Below are 17,747 nucleotides of genomic sequence, written 5' to 3'. Positions count from 1 at the left end.
TAAGTTAGCTGAGCTTCTTCTGGTTGCAGACTCTGCAGGGCCTCATCAGGGCTGCGTGGAAGGGAAGCTGTTCAGGACCTACCAGCATGCAAACTCCAACTTAGGGGATCCCCAGAACTGAAGACAGGAGGGAACCCATCAACGTTTAAGTTTTAGGACACTTGAATAAGGTTTCAAAGAACATGTGCTAGAGCAATGTCTTTCCTTAAGATAAGAGAAGATAGTTGTGGTAACATTTTCCTTTCCAAAATGATGGCTGCTGTCTTCAGTTCATTTTTTCTCTTAATAGATTCAACCTCCCACAGTGATAAATTACACTTGGTTATAATTTTAGTTTTATAGTGTAATCATGACTCTTTTAAAATCACCCTTAGAAATGCTAGCAGCCTCCAATAAGTATAATTTAATACACATTTGAGTATAATTAAATATATATTTGAAAACTGACCAATATGATCATTCTTTAGGGGAACTAAATGCATCCTCCCCATTTGTGTCTCTCAGCGTAAGTGTTACTGTTCAGTATAACTCCCCACCTTTTTTTTTAATAATGCTTGCCCTTTGTGGTTAGAAACTTAAATCTTTTGCAACTATTTTTTCATTCATTTTTCCACATATACAATAAACATTTTATTGCATGGCTGCAGATACTCAAATGTGATAGCTTAATAAATATTTAATAACCAAATTAAGGCTATTAATTGAAAGCTAATCTGTTATGATAATTATGCAACCTGAGGAAATAGAAGGGGGAAAATAGTTCTTTTTATACAATATACAAGTGGTATTTTACCAGTTCCAATAATTTCAAGGGCACATATAAACATTAGAAGAAATATAATCATATTTCATGATCACAAAGACAGCAAAAACAAGGTGGTCGTATAACTTTCATGTTATCATGCCTCTGCACAGTCCCTATAGGAAACAGGGAGGCAGAAATTTCTTTCACTTCAACATCCTGTTATTGAAATTTCTCTGAACACTATTTGCTTTTTTAAAATACAGAAGCAAATGTTTTGGGATTTTTAGATTCTCACATCCCTCTGCTGTCTCAATAAAAGATTAATTTGTGGTCCTTGCCTCTCCTTTGTTATTTTTGTGGTTTATTACTCTTCATGGTAGAATCAGTTAAAAACATTTTCGAGTTGCTTTGTGGGAGTTTTTGAGAGCTCCACACTCCTTGGCTAGCTTATTGCAGCCTAACATGAAGGCAAGGGCTACAAAGGCAGGTAAAGTGCAATCCAATGTATACAATGTGCTTACTTTGGCCTCCAATTTGTCCCAGGATTTTGCTCTGTGAATTTATCCATACAAGGGTGGCTCAAACCCTGAACTGTGTGCCTCTGAGAGGGCCAAGACTTGTCATATTTATATGGTGAGCTCTCCTACTCCTTGAGGCCTTGTCTACTCTACCTCCATAAGGTAAGGGGCCAAAAATCACATTTCCAGGTCATTCAGATAGATTTATAGCTGAGATTCCTTAACTAGTTAATAAATTAGTTAAGGGAAGTCAACTATAAACACATTAAATAATATAAATATAAATATAAATACAAATATAAATATAAATAAATCTTAGCACCATTTAACTCAACATTTGTTGAGCACCAATTAAGTGTCAGGCACAGTACACAAAGTTGAGAAATCAAGTAATTAAGAAACTGTATCTGTCCTAAAAATATCCCACCGATCAGGAGCAAAATCCTTTAATATGCAAGAATAACAATAACCGAAGTATACATAAACTGTTAATGGTGGGAGCACAAAGGAAGAACGGGGGAAGTTAGGTGGTGCAGATTATTTAGAAGGCTTCAAAGTAGAGATGAATGTTAACCAGGTCTTAAAGGACCAAGGGTATTTCACTAGGGCATAAAATAGCATGGAATGGTCAAGGAACTGAAGATTGCTAATATTTTAAGATCACCAAAATATAACAAAAACAAAGAAAGATGAGAGCGGAAAGGTCATATTGAAGAAGTCTTAAAGCAATGCTTTAAAAAAATGAGCCATTGTTGAAGGATGCCAGGAAATCAAACCCAGTCTTTTGAAAACTAGTAAAAAAAAAAGGGGGGGGGGATCATACACCATGTTTTATATTTCCTATATTAACTGTACTACTGGTTAAACAAAAGGCAGAAGAGGAAGAGTTTCTCTTTATAGGTGAATTCTAGATGATAAATAAAGAATGATGGAATAAAAATACAGCCGATTTGCAACCCCTAATGAATCTATGCATAGAGGTACTGAGCACCACTTGGGTGCTAAACACACACACACACACACACACACACACACACACACACACACACACAGATATAACTTTACAGGCCTCCTCATGAAAGAACAAAATTCTACCCATAAAGTCTTGCCCCAAACCAAAACCAAAAACCTAACCTAAATCTGACCATGACTCTAATTTACAGAAAATACACCACTAAGATACTATCAGTAAAATCAAAACTGAGACATTCTATAAGACAAACAACCTCGTATTTTTTCCTTGAACTTTTATGTAAAAAAAAGATGAGAACCTATAAATCAAAAGAAATTTAAGACATTTTTACAAATTGCAAGATATGGACCTAATTGCAAGATATGGATCCTCATTCAAATTGTAAAAACAAAAAGAAAATTTATGCCATTTTGATTCTATTGGAAATCTGCCCAGAAATTTGATCGGAAGAATTATTAATTTGTTCAGCTATGATGATATTTTACCTTTGTTTTAAAAGAAGCTTTTATCATTTAAAGGTTCACACTGAAATATCTACGTGTGAAATAATGACATCTTGGATTTTATTAAAAAGTCTATTGGGGGATGAAAGGATGGTGCTACAGTTGCAACAAGATTGGCCATAAGTTAATAAGTATTGAAGCTGAGTGATGGGTAAGTGGGGGATTCATTATGCTACTCTGCATATTTTGAGTGTATTTGAAATTTTCCATGATAAAAGACTACAAAAACAAACAAAAAGAAATGCTAAAGAGAATTTGGTGTTTAGCTCACAGGCATCGGAGGTTTTGAAACAATGAAATGCTTTACAAACATGGCTATATTAAAGATTAATATTTTGAAAATGACCCCCAGCACCATTTTAACTAGTTGTTTTATATTATTTGCATATTTCCTTCCAGAATGTGTGTGTTAGATGGTTGTATAGAGAAAGGCCTGGGAAAAAGGAGAGGCAGGAGACAGGTACTGGATGACTAGCCAGGGGAAGATTATATAGAAGGAGACCGGCGGGGTGACTGGTTAAATCATTTGTTGAGAGCGTGGTGCTGCTAACACTCAAGTTGCCGGTTCGATCCCCACATGGGCCACTGTGAGCTGCGCCCTCCTTAGGAGATTATGCCATTGTAGCATGAGAGCCATCTGTAACCAATGACCATGGCTGTTTCCAATAAAATTAAAAATAAATAAATAAATAAAAGGAGACTGGCGATGGCTGACTTAAGGATGGTGGAGGAAGATCAGCTGGCAAAGGAGGCTGGCAGAGAATGCATAGAGGGACAAAGGTAGGTATAACAGAGCCAAGGGATTAAACAGAACAGCAAATTAAAGGTGCCAGAAAGGTAAAATCTTAATGCTTAGAAGGCAGTTTCAACATTAGAATCTGGAAGGCGCTGGTGACCTTTCCAGTGGTAATATTAAGAATAGGTGCTAACAGCTATCATCGGCCCCTACATGGTGCACAGCCCAAAAGGGACGCAGACATGGGCCGGCCGAGTGGCTCAGTTGGTTAAGAGTTGGCTTAAGAGTGCGAGCTCTGAGCAACAAGGCCACCGGTTCGATTCCCACATGGGCCAGTACACTGCGCCCGAGCTGAGCTATCGCTGAGCTGCCAACAGGTGGCAGGATGGCTCAGCTGGTATAACAAGATTACCTGTTTGATGGTGGGCTACGCCCACTGGCAACTAAGACTGAACTCGGCACCTTGAGCTGAGCTGCTGCCTGGATGGCTCAGTGGATAGAGTGTGTGCTCTTAACAATAAGACTGCTGGTTGGATTCCCGCATGGGATGGTGGCAACATCCACCCACAACTAAGATTGACTACATCACCTTGAGCTTTAGAGGCCACAAGCTGCCGATTGGCAGCCAGATGGCGACTGGCGCCCTCTACAACTAAGATTGAAGAACAACAACTTGGCTGGTCCCCTTCCCCAATTCCCCAGTTTAAAAAAAAAAAATCTTAAAAAAAAAGAATAGCTGCTAAGAGCAAAGACCAGACCACAGCAGGTTGAGGAATAAGGGGAGCTTTTGAGGTGTCTGTCAGCGAAGGGAAAGGAAATGAAGAAACTACAGTCTGAAGAGCATCAGGGTTCACTGGAAAGCTGGAGGCGAGTATATGTGTAAGCAGTTGAATGTTTGGATGCCTCAGTATGTATGTAGAGAGACTAAGTAAGTGGAATAACTCAAGACACAGAGGCAGGTACCGAAGATACTGGAGGGTAAGAGGGAGTAGGATTCAGGTTTCATCCTTTAAGAATATCGGCTTGTCCAAGTAAAAGCTTCATTTATATTGGAGGTTTTTGAAGCTCTTTGTATGTTTTTATTATTAAGCAATATTAAGACGTCTGATTTGCCAGATACCTAAATGTATCATTTTCCGTTTTGACCAGTGATTTTTTTCCCCCCCTGAAATATATCAAGCCATGATTCTTCTGGTTGGTAATTTCCTAGAGACAATCAAGGAGGACCAGGTAACAAAATCTATCATATTCTTCACCAATTAATCTCTGTAATATCCACTGAGACTTACACCCTATCCTCACTCTGACATGATTATGAGGCTTTTCAGGTGTGATTCTGCTCAAGGTACGAAATTTAAGGTTCACTCATTCAACAAAGGGGCACACACTGAAATTCAGGGCCAAGAGGTGACACCAGTCTTATGTCTAATTAATGCACATAAACAACTCATTAGATACTACCTGGAAATGTTCAAGAGGAAGAGAGTTCGGGAAGGGAGTGAGGGGCATGTAATGGATTGCAAACAGTTCCAACTGGAAATTACAATGGCACACCAATTAGGGACGTGCACCCTAGGGCTTTTGGGGAGGCAAGGAGCACTCCATGATATTGGGCAAGTTATGAAACTTTGCCCCAAGCTGTTCTCTGCAGACAGCAAGTGAAGAAAGTTCCTGAAGTCTTTCTGCTTTAAATATCTTATGATTTTCTCAATCATGAAGTGCTATATTAAAGACAGTTGTTCGTAGCTTCTAAGCTTTGTCTTAAATCTTGAAAAGAGTACATATTAAGCCTTGAAAGGTTTTCTAAAGATAAAGAGACAACAGAGCTATTAATATGATGAGGAGTAGGAGATGGGCAGCATGGGGCATACCACCTCCTTCCTGCAAACCTAGTTTCTTTGGAGTACACTATGAGACTCATTGGTTTTATTATTACACAAAACAAGAAGGAGGATGCGTGGCTTATCTTTAAAAGGGGAGGACATCCTGTAAGCCTCTGAAAGTTGCTAGTCTATGAAGGCAGGTTTGGTCAACAAGAAAACTGAGGCTCTGACCTAAGATTATCAGATAAGCTAGCTAGCACTTTCATAGAATCCATCATAAGATCAGCAACAAGACTGACGTTCACCTTTAATTAAAACAATCCTAGAAAATAATGAGGAAGAAGGGGAAGCTTGAAAATACAGTGAGCACTTTATAATACTGGAAATGTATCACATCATCTTGAGTAGAATTTGTCAGATATAAACGTTTTAAAGTAGGGTGGACATTCAGCAAGACTCTGCTTTGATTCCCCAAGGCTAGGCCAAATGGAAAATGGCATTTTAGAAACATGTGCAGGAATAAAAAACACACTGTGGACACAGCTTATAAATTGCTAAATCCCTGAACAGCAGCTTTGCATCTCGATCTTTACAAGAACACCTACCAACATCAGGTCTTCACAGAATACAATTCATAAATTACCAAACAAAAGTGGTAAGTCATTGCCGATGACATAATATTGTTGCTTGAACTGACACCCGCGTGGCAGTTCACATCTATAATCTTATCACTAGCATTAAAATATACATTTTACAGTTCACCCCTAATAAGCTGAACCTGTGTAGTCTTTTGATTCCAAGCATATGCTCTTGGACGTTGCCTTCCTAGGCCCAGGAAGAGAAGATAATTTATTTGCCAGGTATGTCTACGTTCCAGGACAAGGATGTACCTTCCTTCCTTCATATCCTTCATGAATACCAACTTTAGATAATGCAATACAGTAGAGTAGTTCATACAGCAACACTGGCCATGTCCTTGCCCCTAGTATGAAGTATATGAAACACCCTAATACAGTATATTGGTGAGCAAGTGCCCTTCAATAGACTCTAAGGTGCCACAGCTTTTCAACACATTCTGCAATTTTGCTTCTTAGAAAATGATACTGACGCATATGAAGCATGAGTTGATCAGCATTTTGAAAATCACAGCCATGTCTCCTTGCACCTATAATTCAAAGAAAAGTATCAAAGGATCAGTGCTACGTCTTCTCCTTTCACTGAACTGTGGTACCATTACCAAGGGAAGCCAGATGGTGAGAAAGGTAATGCTGCTAATTAGATTTTTCTTAAAAAGGTTTAATCAGTACTACAGTGGTTTTAATTTGATGTGATTTCTCTCTCAAGGAGACTTAATCAGTGGTACAGTCCAATAAGCATGGGCTTTAGCATCAATCAGACCTGGATTCAAATTCTGGCTCTGCTACTTCCACGTCTGTAAGATGAAAACAAAAGCTATCTCACTTTTAATCCACTGCATGGATTAAAGAAGAGGATATAGCGTGAGAGTGCCCAGCAATCTTAGTACGGAGTAGAGTTCAATAAGGCTTCCTTCATTCCTGGCAAACCAGTTCGATAAATTAACTGCAGGGCTCCATTTAAAAGATCTCTCTTCATTTTCAGTAACGACAACATTGACTTGTCTACTACACTTGCCATCAGTTCTCTTTTTCTCTCTGATCAAGAACCCCTTCTGCTGCCCACTCCAGCCCTCATCTATTGGGTTGTCGGAAAAGTCATGATGCAGTTTTGCAACAAAAAACATAGAAAAAATACGTCATGACTTTTCCGACAACCCAATACACTAATCACACCTTCCTTTTTTCAAAGATCAGCCTAATTTTATACCATCTACACCACCAGCACAGTGTTTAAATACAGGAGTACCTACCACATAAATATTTTCAAATGTTATGAACATCATTAAAGTAATCAAAGAATATTCAAAATAAACACGTCTAGAAAGAAATGTCTAGTTTTTCCAAGGGACATGACAGTTTATCATATTTCAAAATATGTATATAAGGGCCACAAAATAAAGCAAGGTCAACTATTTCATTTTTAAAAAACTATTGTGATTCTAAACACTGAGGTCTCAAACCTAGGGCACTCTAGTAATTACCTTATTTATTTAAAGTAACATCTGAGGACCTCATACATACATCTTCTTTCCATGACTGAGAAAGGCAAGAAAATGTCCTTTTCTCTGTGTCACTAACTCTGAATATTTCTCCCTACCTCAGCCTCACCCCGCATCCCCATCCTCTATGTCTTCCGAATTCAAAGGCCAACGTCTGTTGTCTCCAAAATACTTTAGTAAATGCTTTTCCATTTTCTCCTGACTAATAGAAGGATCTTTGACTTTATCTGGGAACATCTCACTGTGTATTCACCTTTAGTGACCTAAACAAGCCTCTTAGGGGTGATTTTTCTTTGTGGACCTTGACACTGCCTTGAAAGTTTACAGTCATAAATTGTTACCCACTGAGAGCAATTTCTCAAACTTGGTTAAATAATGACATAGACACCAAAAGAAAACCACCCTCTACCTCTATCATTGCTTTATCTTGTCTCCTAATTCAAAGAAAGCACAGCCTACGTTTTGAATAACCTAGCGACCTTATACAATGAAATTAGAAAATGCAACTAGATAATTCAAAAAGAAGAACTCTTCCAACTGGAGGACACCATTTGTTATTTGGTGGCACCTTCTGGGAAAGCTCGATATTGCAGCTCAGCTCTGTGAAACATAAACTCCCATGCAAAAGCAAGTGAGAGCATTCTGGGAGCAGGGAAACAGTGCTGATGGCATACTCTAATAATGTGAAATCCAGATCCATGAGAGTCTGGTTTATTTTAAGCAAGAATGTATAGGAAATTAGACGTTCCTGGACATTTCACAGCTCTTCCCTCAATTCTGGCTGTGGATGCCAAATCCGCCTCCAAGGACAGCCGTCACCTCCTGAAGGTAAAGCCCAAACTAATAGGTAGGTCAAAGAAATGTGATTCAAAATGGAATAAGACTCTGATAGCAAAGGCTTTCTCAGCAGTGGTACCAATTTCATGAAGCACATCTCTGCCACTGTAACATGAATTCAGTGGAAAATAAGCTTTTCTTCACCCAAAACTCCTCTTGAGGACACTCCCTACCATGTGGAATCAAATCCTGGCTCCACCACTTTTGAACATGGCAACCTTGGGCAATTTTCTTAACTTTTGAGCCTCAGTTCCCCCACCTATAAAATAGGGATAATAATATTACCTATTTTATAGAGTTGTTTTGTGGGTGAAATTACTTAAAACAAGTTAAGTGCTTAGAACGGTGACTATTACATAGAAAGCATTCAAAGAAAGTTTAGCTACAGTCATAAGGTACCCCTATGGTACAGTAAAGCTAGTCACACAAAGATCACATTGAGTCTCATCTTTGACTTTGTGTCTAAAGATGACAGATGGGACAATTACATAAAGATCATAGGCCCTAGACTAAGAAACAATAACGTATTGAATAGGTGATGCAGCTCTCTTGAAGGAAGCTCATGGAATTTATTGAAAGAAAGAAACAATGCAATATAAGTAAGTGAAAATGCTGAGCTTTGGCAATTATTGATGAGTCAATTCTGCAATGATAGGACCCCTGTCTATTTATGACCCTCAGCTACCTAAAGCTTCTAAGGAATTATTTAATTTAAAAACTGAGAAACCATTTGGGCTTAGTATGGTACTCCAACAAGGAAGAGAAAGAGCCTCTAACTCTATTTTTTTTTAACTCACTTTTAACTGCTTCAAATCTTTTTTTTTTTCCTTTTAATAAACCAGAAATGTGGCTGAATAAAGGAACAGCTGATTGGCTAGACAGCACTTCCTCCATCTAATGACATCTAACACATGAAACAAACAAAAACATTGGAAAAGAAAGTCAGGTGAAAATAGCTCCATGCACCCAACAAAGGTAACTCTCTCCCAGCTGTTTTAATTAATGTCCCATGCTGAGGTGAATCTATCAGAGGAAGAATTGCAGCTCTTCAGGTATTTTTATCTCCAGTTATAAAATACAAAGAACAGGAGTCCAGAATGACAGTGCCCCCTGGAGAGCGGGGGCAGCCCCTTAATGAATGGCCTCTCCAGCTGCTCACTCACCACAGACTTTACAGCTCTCCTATGTGCTGGAATTACAAGTCATTAAAAAGCCACTTTGAAAACACAATAAAGACCTTCTTCTCTGACTACGACAACCTTCCATCACATAAAAACCTAAGGCCAATGCTACAACAGCAGGGCGCTTACTGCCAGCTCCAGACAGTTTAAGCAGGGCAAGAAACAGGGTGGGGCGCGAGGAAATGAGGCACAACAAAAGAGGGGAAGTTTCTTTTTCCTTCTCCTTCCTTTTTTTTTTTTCCTTTTCAAAAGAAACTTCTGCTGTGGTGGTTCGAAGTCTTTATCCTGTATCTGAACCACCACCCACCCTTGGGAAGAATGTTCCCATTGGATGAGACTTTGTATTTCTCCCTCAAGAAGACTTGATCCAAGAAAGCACTTGGGTAAGCCAAAACTCAAAAGACCTGATTACAATCTCTTTTCTCACACTACAGATGGAAGTATAAAATGTTTCACCAAATGTAATCTGCCCATTTTCTAGGAAAGATAATGAAAACTTTTAACTTCTGCATTTTTAAATTATCATTAAATTTCTACAAAACAAGGCAAAAAGAAGTGAAGGCAATGATAAGGAAATTACTATTATAACCAAATCCGATCATAACTGGTTATTTCAATTGTCTTTCACTATTTTTTTTTCCCTCCTTCTCTGCTATGAATACCAAACTTCCTCATATCACAAAACAGGATCAACTCAATAGAGAAAGAGTTATATAAAAAACAAAAACTAGGGAGTTCTAGGAGGGGTGAAAGAGATTTGGGTTCATGTTTACTGTCAATTAAAGTGTAAACAAGTTAATACAAAGCACAAATACAAACTTTTGGCTGATGTGGGTACACTCAGGTCCTCGCCCTTTCCTCGCTGCTGGCTAATGGTGTCACCAGTAAGAACAGTCACTTTCCATTAAGTGACCATTTTGGCCACAAAAAGATAAATTCCTAAACCAAAAATAGCTTTATTCTAAAATGGGAATTACCTAGGTTCTTGAATATAAAATATTCTGAATGCTAACATTTACATACATGGCAGAAGCATGTCTTTATCATGTTGTCTGTTTGCTGAACGCGCACCCACCATGAAACAGCCCCTCTGCCTCCCTATCCGCCTCCCCTTGCCACCTCCCAAATTCTGTAAGGGAAAATTACCGGTGGACTTTCATGTGACAATATTAGATTACTTTATAAAATGAGAAACATTTCAGGAACTGCAAAATATATTTTTAAAATCATTCAGTCATAGTAATAGTAATTCAAAGATAAATCATTTCTTCGTATGTCTTCTTTTAATAGTAACAGCAATAAAAAAAAACCCAAAACTACCAAGTGCCTACTGGATGCGGTGATAGGTATCTTCTTGTCCTTCATTTCATTTAATTAGGAAGCTAAAAGATCCTGGAAAATGTTGGCGTACCTACCTACATAAACACTTATCAACAAATATGCGATCCCTCCAAAAATATACAGGCACACAAACAGGGATGTACTTCTTCTTTTTCTCTTCTTTTTTACAAAGCATATAAAAATCTTAACCAAAAAGAACCATATGAATCAACAATCTAAGCTTCCTAGTTCGTATTAATAGCACTGATTTTTATTTTTATATAAAGCCTGAGTCTAACTTAATTATAAAAAAAGCTTCTTTAAAAAGTTCTTCCTTTTAATTGTAACTTGTACCAAGGCAAGATATTTTCTTTACAGGCATACCAGGTAAATCTTTTCCCCTCCAGCCCTTCCTAATTCTTCATATTCTTCCAATCACTTTTTGTGGCTTTTTTCTGTTTCCAAAGTCCACACTCTCTGCCCACTGTGTCTGAAATTACCTGCCACCTCAACTACCACAAATGAACATAAATCTGGCTCGTATCCAAATAATGAAGCTGGGAAGGACTTTAGAGAGATCAGGCCATCTGATCACACTCACTCAGATGCAGACAAGCTCACCAACCAGGACAACATGGACGGTTCCCCCTGAAGTTGGACCTGCCCCCAAACAACCACCAAATCAGTTACTGGACAAGGGAGGTTTAGGGCAGTTAAGGGCTCTCCATTATTATCGCCTCCTGTTCCTTCTGTCTTGCCCACTGGAGGGATACCAGGTAGGACACAAGGCCAAACAAACAAAGGCCATCTTTACTATTGGATAAAGGGAATTTTAGCCCTCTTTTATCATCCTTTGCTCACAGAAAGGTCTTTTGGGTCCTGGCTTACTTGAAACCACTTTTTTCAATTCTCTTCTGTTCCACTGCCAACATTTAGAGAATTAAACCAACAGGAGCAACAATAAAAGCATTACTACCTCCAGAAAACTGATAAGGAAAGCACAGTGATTGTGTTTTATACCCAAACAATACCTGAAAGTCTGTAAAGGCTTCCTCTGTAGTGATATGCAGAGCACATAAAAAAAAAACTCCTGTTACAATCACTGGATATGTAGCTCTGATGTTATGGATCATTTTGAAAATTTGCTATCTACTTTAAGAAACTACAATTCTAACTCTTTGTTCCAGAAGACTTTTCAAGGTATTATTTTGGGGGTTTTTTTGTTGTTGTTTTGTTTTTAACAAAAGTTTAATTGAGCCAATCAACGTATTATTTTGAATAAATATACCAAGTTAAACATGAAATTTATGAAAAGAAAAGCCATGCCTTATAAATCATATATAAAAGGAAGGGAGCAAGAAGCAAACAAAAATGAGAATACACAGAATAATCTAAACAGAAAGATCATCTGTGATATTTTCATGTAGAAAGAACATTCAATAGTACTTTATGAATGCCATTTGGTCTTCTCACAAATCAGTAAACATTCAAGAAAGATGCCTTTTAAAATTTTGACCATGACCTACTTATAAGAAATACGCACACACCCTTAGAAATATAATTTTCACAAACCATTATTTACCCATACTAATTATAATGTATTCTGATTTTTTTTTTAATACTGGTGATGACATGCTAAATTGATTTCATGGCTCACCAGTGAATCACAATCCATAATTTGAAAACCTCTGTTCTAGTAGAATAGCAACATGTCAGAATATAGAAAGACAAAGTTGTAAACCTGGGCCAGCCGAGTGGCGCGTTGGTTAAGAGCTGGCTTGGGATCCCACATGAGGGCCAGTGACACTGCCCTCTACAGCTAAGATGGTGAACAACAGCTCAACCTGGAGCTGGGCTGCCGTGAGTCTCAGGTGACGGCATAGGCTGCAGCCCCTGCTGCAGTGGGTTGCCATGGGCTACCGTGAGTGGCTGGCAGCCAGCGTGAGCTGCCAAGAGCCGTGTGAGCAGCTGTCCAGAGGCCTGTGACCGATTGCCTCACCTGGGAAGAGCGCAATGATCACAATACCAACATGGGCCAGTGAAGCAACGTCCTCCACAACTAGACTAAAGAACAAAAGGACAGCAACTTGTCTGTTCTCTTCCCCAACTCCCCAATTAAAAAAAAAAGTTCTGTAACATCTGCATTAACAGCAAGTTTTGAATTAAGAGGAGAAGTAAAGAGCAAGGGAGGAAAACTAAATGCTTGAGATATTGGGACAAACTCATTAGCTCTCAACTCCATTTCACTAACTATCACTACAAAGCCTTTACCAAACACTGGAACAAATTACCCAGTCTCCAGTAATTTATACGCTATTCTCCTCCAAATATGATCTTCTATTAAAATTTCAAAATTAACTATAGAGAGTAGTGGGGAAGGAGATGGTCTTTGGATGACTGGGGATTGGTACTGATGCCATGCCCTAACCCTAGGTGGCTTTCTACCTAGAACAGTGCACATGCAGGAGAGAGAATCTGCTACTGAGGTCCCCTACCCTGTCAGCATTTGAAGTAGGAACATTTGTGAAGTGATTCCCTGGGACAAAAGGGAAATAGAGTTCTAAAACTGCCAGCAACTTTTCGCCAGACATCTTCCTTGACCATTGTTTAGAAATATTGACAAGCCAAAGTAAGGAGATTTATTGGGACTGATTATGACTGATAAGTAATGGTAGAAGTCCAAAGTCAGAGAAAAAGGAAAAGCGAGGAGATGAATTCATGGCAAATAATGTTCATTCTCCAGAAATAGAATCAAATATCTTTCAAATTACTAACAGTCCTGTCACTAAAGTGTAAGATTTCTTACATTGGTAGGTTAGAATAAATAGCCCGAAAGTCCTTTCCAATTCTGAGAAATCTGTAATTATAAGTTTAAATTTCAACATCAGGTAACATTTTGTGGTGGTATTAGATGGTCTTTTAGGCACCCACAAAAGATAATCCCACTCATCAGAAAAAACTTATAATGAAGATCACATACCCCGCCCCTTTCAAATCAGTGGCTATACAATGAAAAAAAAATTAAATATTTCATTTTCAAAATGCCATTACTTGGTTTTACAGGCACATATTTTTGATAAAATTTATCAAGTTATACATTTTAAATATGTATAGGATATTGTTACATCAATTCTGCCTGGATAAAACTTTAAAAAACTATCACCAGTATTTTTCTCATCTGTGTAAACAAATGACTTCATTCTACTGATCAAAAAGATCAACAGTATAACAGCACCCTAATATTTTCTGAGTTTCTCCTTTGAATTTATTTTCCTTTGTATTCAAGTTTTATTGCACTGTCCTCACTTTCCTAAATCAGTAATCACTGAAAAGCATTAATGAGCTCATAACTAAGCTCCAATGAGCATCTGTATTCTTCTGCTGTTATTCAAATGATCCATTATTATATTATGGAATATATTTTTCCTTTAACAACTAAATCACAGCCTAAAAATCTGCAGATTTCTTAATGACCTCATTTCCTTCTTTCCATTAGTTAAGGAAATTCATTTCTAGGCACTTCTATGCTACCATTTAATGGCTCGCCTGTTAATTTCTTCCCTCATTCTTTATCCTGAAGCTATCTGAAAGGAAATCTGAAAACTAAGAAGGGAAAGAAGGGAAACCAACAAGACTACTCACGTCAGATTTAGAGGACATGTTCTCCTCCACGTCGGAATCATTCGGGTCCACAATATCATCAAATGGCGGTAAAGTTGATTTCTTCTTCTCCGATGTTTCACTCTCAATTTTGACCTTTCCCATCTTGACATGAGATTTATCTTTTATCTGTTTTTTGTCAGCAGAACAAGTGAGTATCAGTGGTGGCGCACTAGAAAAACTTTTAAATAAAGCCTCTGAGCTACTCTTTTTCCTTTTTTTGGCTGAGAGTTCTTCAGAATCTGAAATGGGGGGCCTTTTGCTGGGAGCCTTCTTCTCTTGCTGTCCACTGGTGATAGTGAGTAAGTTACTGTCCGGTTTTGGCTCTTTTGACATGGGTTTCGGTTCCTTGAAGGCCATCTTAGGGACTATTTTTTCTTCTTTCAGTGGTTTATTTTCTTTGGGTTTCTTAGAGGATTCTTTGGAAGATTTGTTGTGATCCCTGGAAGGTTCTTTGAAGGCACTTTTATGTTCTCTGGAGTCTTTAGAAGGTTTTTCCTTGTGCTCCTTCATTAATTTGTGAGGCTTTGAAAAACTGGTACTGCTGCTGCTGCTGCTGCTGCTACTGCTACTGCTGCTGCTGCTGCTGCTGCTGCTACTGCTGCTGCTACTGCTGCTGCTGCTGCTGCTGCTACTGCTGCAACTGCTGCTGCTGCTGCTGCTGCTGGTATGAATACTCCTATTAGGGTCCTGCAAAAAGGGGAGAAAAAAATGAAAGTCACACTAAATTGCAATACAGAGTCAAAAGCAGTTTCCTCGCATTCAACCCACACAAAATGAGTGGAAATAGGCTGTGTGAGAAACATAGAGAAGGAGGGCTACTATGGATCAAGAAATTTAACGAGGCAAGCTGTTGTCTTAATCATGACAAGTATGGCATTCTACACATTTCGATTCAACAAATGTTCGCAAAACATTTGTTCTAGGAGATACAGACATGGATTACACATAGTCCTGCTCTCAATAACTGTGACATTATCTATATCTATGATTCACAGTTGCTGTAAGAGCCACCTATACAGTGCTATGATAACAAATAGAAGAGGGCAAGTAATTCTGTTGGAGGGATGGGGGGAAAATTCAGAAATTTAAAAGAATTAATGACTGCATTATGTCTTCAAGGAGAAGCAAGTGATTACTAGAAAGAGAAAAATGAAAAGGTACTTGGAGTCATAGCAAGTCGCCAGAGATCCAAGATGGCAGAGCAGATGAACACTGCGCTTGACGTCTCCCATGACCACATTACAACTACAACTAAATTATAGAACAATCAACCTGGAGAACCATCTGTAGTCTAGACAAATGAAGTTTTATAAGTAAGGATATAAAGAAGAAGCCACACTGAGACTGGAAGGAACAGTGGAGATGCAGAATGGGCCAGCTCAAACATGTGTGTAGCGGTTGAGAATCGGGAGGGATATCTTGGCTGCCAGGATCCCCATGGAGGAGCAAGGGACCCTATCCCCACACTGGGCTTCCCAGCCTCGCAACAGGCTCCCCAGCTCAGAGTAACAATGCTAGTGCCAGGAAGAGGAGCCCCCACAACATCTGGCTGTGAAAAACAGTGGAGATTCTGACTGTCCATGTAAGTCAGAAAGCTGCAGGAAACCCAGATGTCTTCTTCTTAAAGGGCCCACACACTGACTCTCCCAGGCACTCATCCTGGTGTCTAGAGGAGGAACAGTGACTCGGGAGGTGTCAGAGACATACAAAGAGAGGCTGACTTATGTGGCTTCAAATCAAGGTTGGAGGGACAGTTGCGATTTTTCCTGTGTAAAATCCCTCTCCTGTGCAGCTGGCAGGAGGGCTCCACCTTTCCTGTGTTGCGCCCCCTGCACCAATAAGGCTAAATCTGAATCTGCATTACCCCAGGTAACTCCACTCGCTCCACCCTGGTGACTCCCTGAAACCCCACCCCACTCTACTTGTGCAACACTGGAGGCACTTTCTCTGCAAGCAATCAGGTTGCCCATGTTGCACTTTTTCTTGACCAACTTGTGGGGGTCTGCGGGCCTCAGGCAGTGGCTGGCCTCAGTGTGCTCTGACTATGTGCAGGCTCAGCACTGGCACCAAACCAAAATCTACCTTAACTTGGTGAACACCACTTATCCCACCCTGGTGGCTCCCTGAGACCCCACCTCACTTAACTCAAGCACTGCACAAGGATCTATCAGTGGTTGAGTCTTAAGGAAGCTGGCAGGTGGCAGCAGCCTCAAGGTGCCCTGGGATTTTTGTGGAGCTACCCCAGGCCCATTACTGGTGGCAGCCATCTTCGGTTCACAAGGTGGCCTCTCCCACATGCCTCCAAATCCAGCACAGGCAGCAAACAACCGAGGATCAAACTGTAGCTCGTACCAGGTAGTCCCTGGCCGGTCACAGGCAGTGGCTGACCTGGACCTGCACCACAGCCCCTCCCAATAGGCCCCAGAACCAATGTACCTAAAGGCTGGCTTCAGACCACAGCAGGACATGACCTAATTAGCCCCACAAGCAGCACACTGATGGTCAGTCTCAGCAGGCACCAAAGCCTGCTGGGGCAAATCCTGCTCCAAAGGGTAAGGCCCCTACACAGTAGTTCATAAGCTGTGGATGTCAGTCAGCCTGAGGGTCAATCCTACCCACTGACATGTTAATAGCAATCAGTGCCCAACTATAATAAGAGTGCTACACAACACACACAAGACACACTCCTGGAGCACCTGGCGCAGGTAACAAGGGAGACTGTGCCACTGGATCCCACAGGGCACCTACTACATAAGGCCATCTGGCCAAGACTGGGAGACATAAATCAACCTAGACACGCAGAAACAAACACAGAGTGGCAGCCAAAATGAGGAGACAAAGAAACATGTCCCAAATAAAAGAATAGGAAAGAGCTCCAGAAAAAGAACTAAACAAAATGGAGGCAAGCAATCTACCAGATACAGAGTTCAAAACACTGATTATAAGGATGAAGGAAATTAGTGAGAACTTCACCAAAGAGATAGAAAACATAAAAATAGAGATAGAAACCATAAAAAAGAACCAGTCAGAAGTGAAGAATACAATAACTGAAATGAAGAATGCACTAGAAGGAATCACCAACACACCAGATGAAGCAGAGGATCGAATCAGCAATTTGGAAGACAAGGTAGCAGAAAACACCCAATCAGAACAGCAAAAAGAAAAAAGAATTCAACACACAAAAAAAATGAGGATCACTTAAGAGACTTCCGGGAAAACATCAAGCATAACAACATTCACATTACAGGAGTACCAGAAGAAGAACAGAGAGAGCAAGGAATTGAAAACCCATTTGAAGAAATAATGATGGA

At 39.6% G+C, this 17,747-nt stretch overlaps 1 protein-coding gene across 1 annotated transcript in view; it reads right to left on the bottom strand.

Annotated features, from left to right (window-relative positions):
• The window catches only part of MLLT3 (MLLT3 super elongation complex subunit), a 261,905-nt gene that overhangs the window by 51,478 nt on the left and 192,680 nt on the right, over positions 1–17,747 (bottom strand). The window contains exon 5 of the mRNA XM_019668210.1: positions 14,416–15,123. Coding sequence (XP_019523755.1) covers positions 14,416–15,123 — 708 coding nt within the window. The remainder of the gene's footprint in view (positions 1–14,415; positions 15,124–17,747) is intronic.

The sequence above is a fragment of the Hipposideros armiger genome, unplaced genomic scaffold (assembly GCF_001890085.2).
Source record: "Hipposideros armiger isolate ML-2016 unplaced genomic scaffold, ASM189008v1 scaffold_520, whole genome shotgun sequence".
Taxonomy (NCBI): Eukaryota; Metazoa; Chordata; class Mammalia; order Chiroptera; family Hipposideridae; genus Hipposideros; species Hipposideros armiger.
Note: the sequence above shows the minus strand (reverse complement) of the source record. Positions and strands in the feature narration are given on the sequence as shown.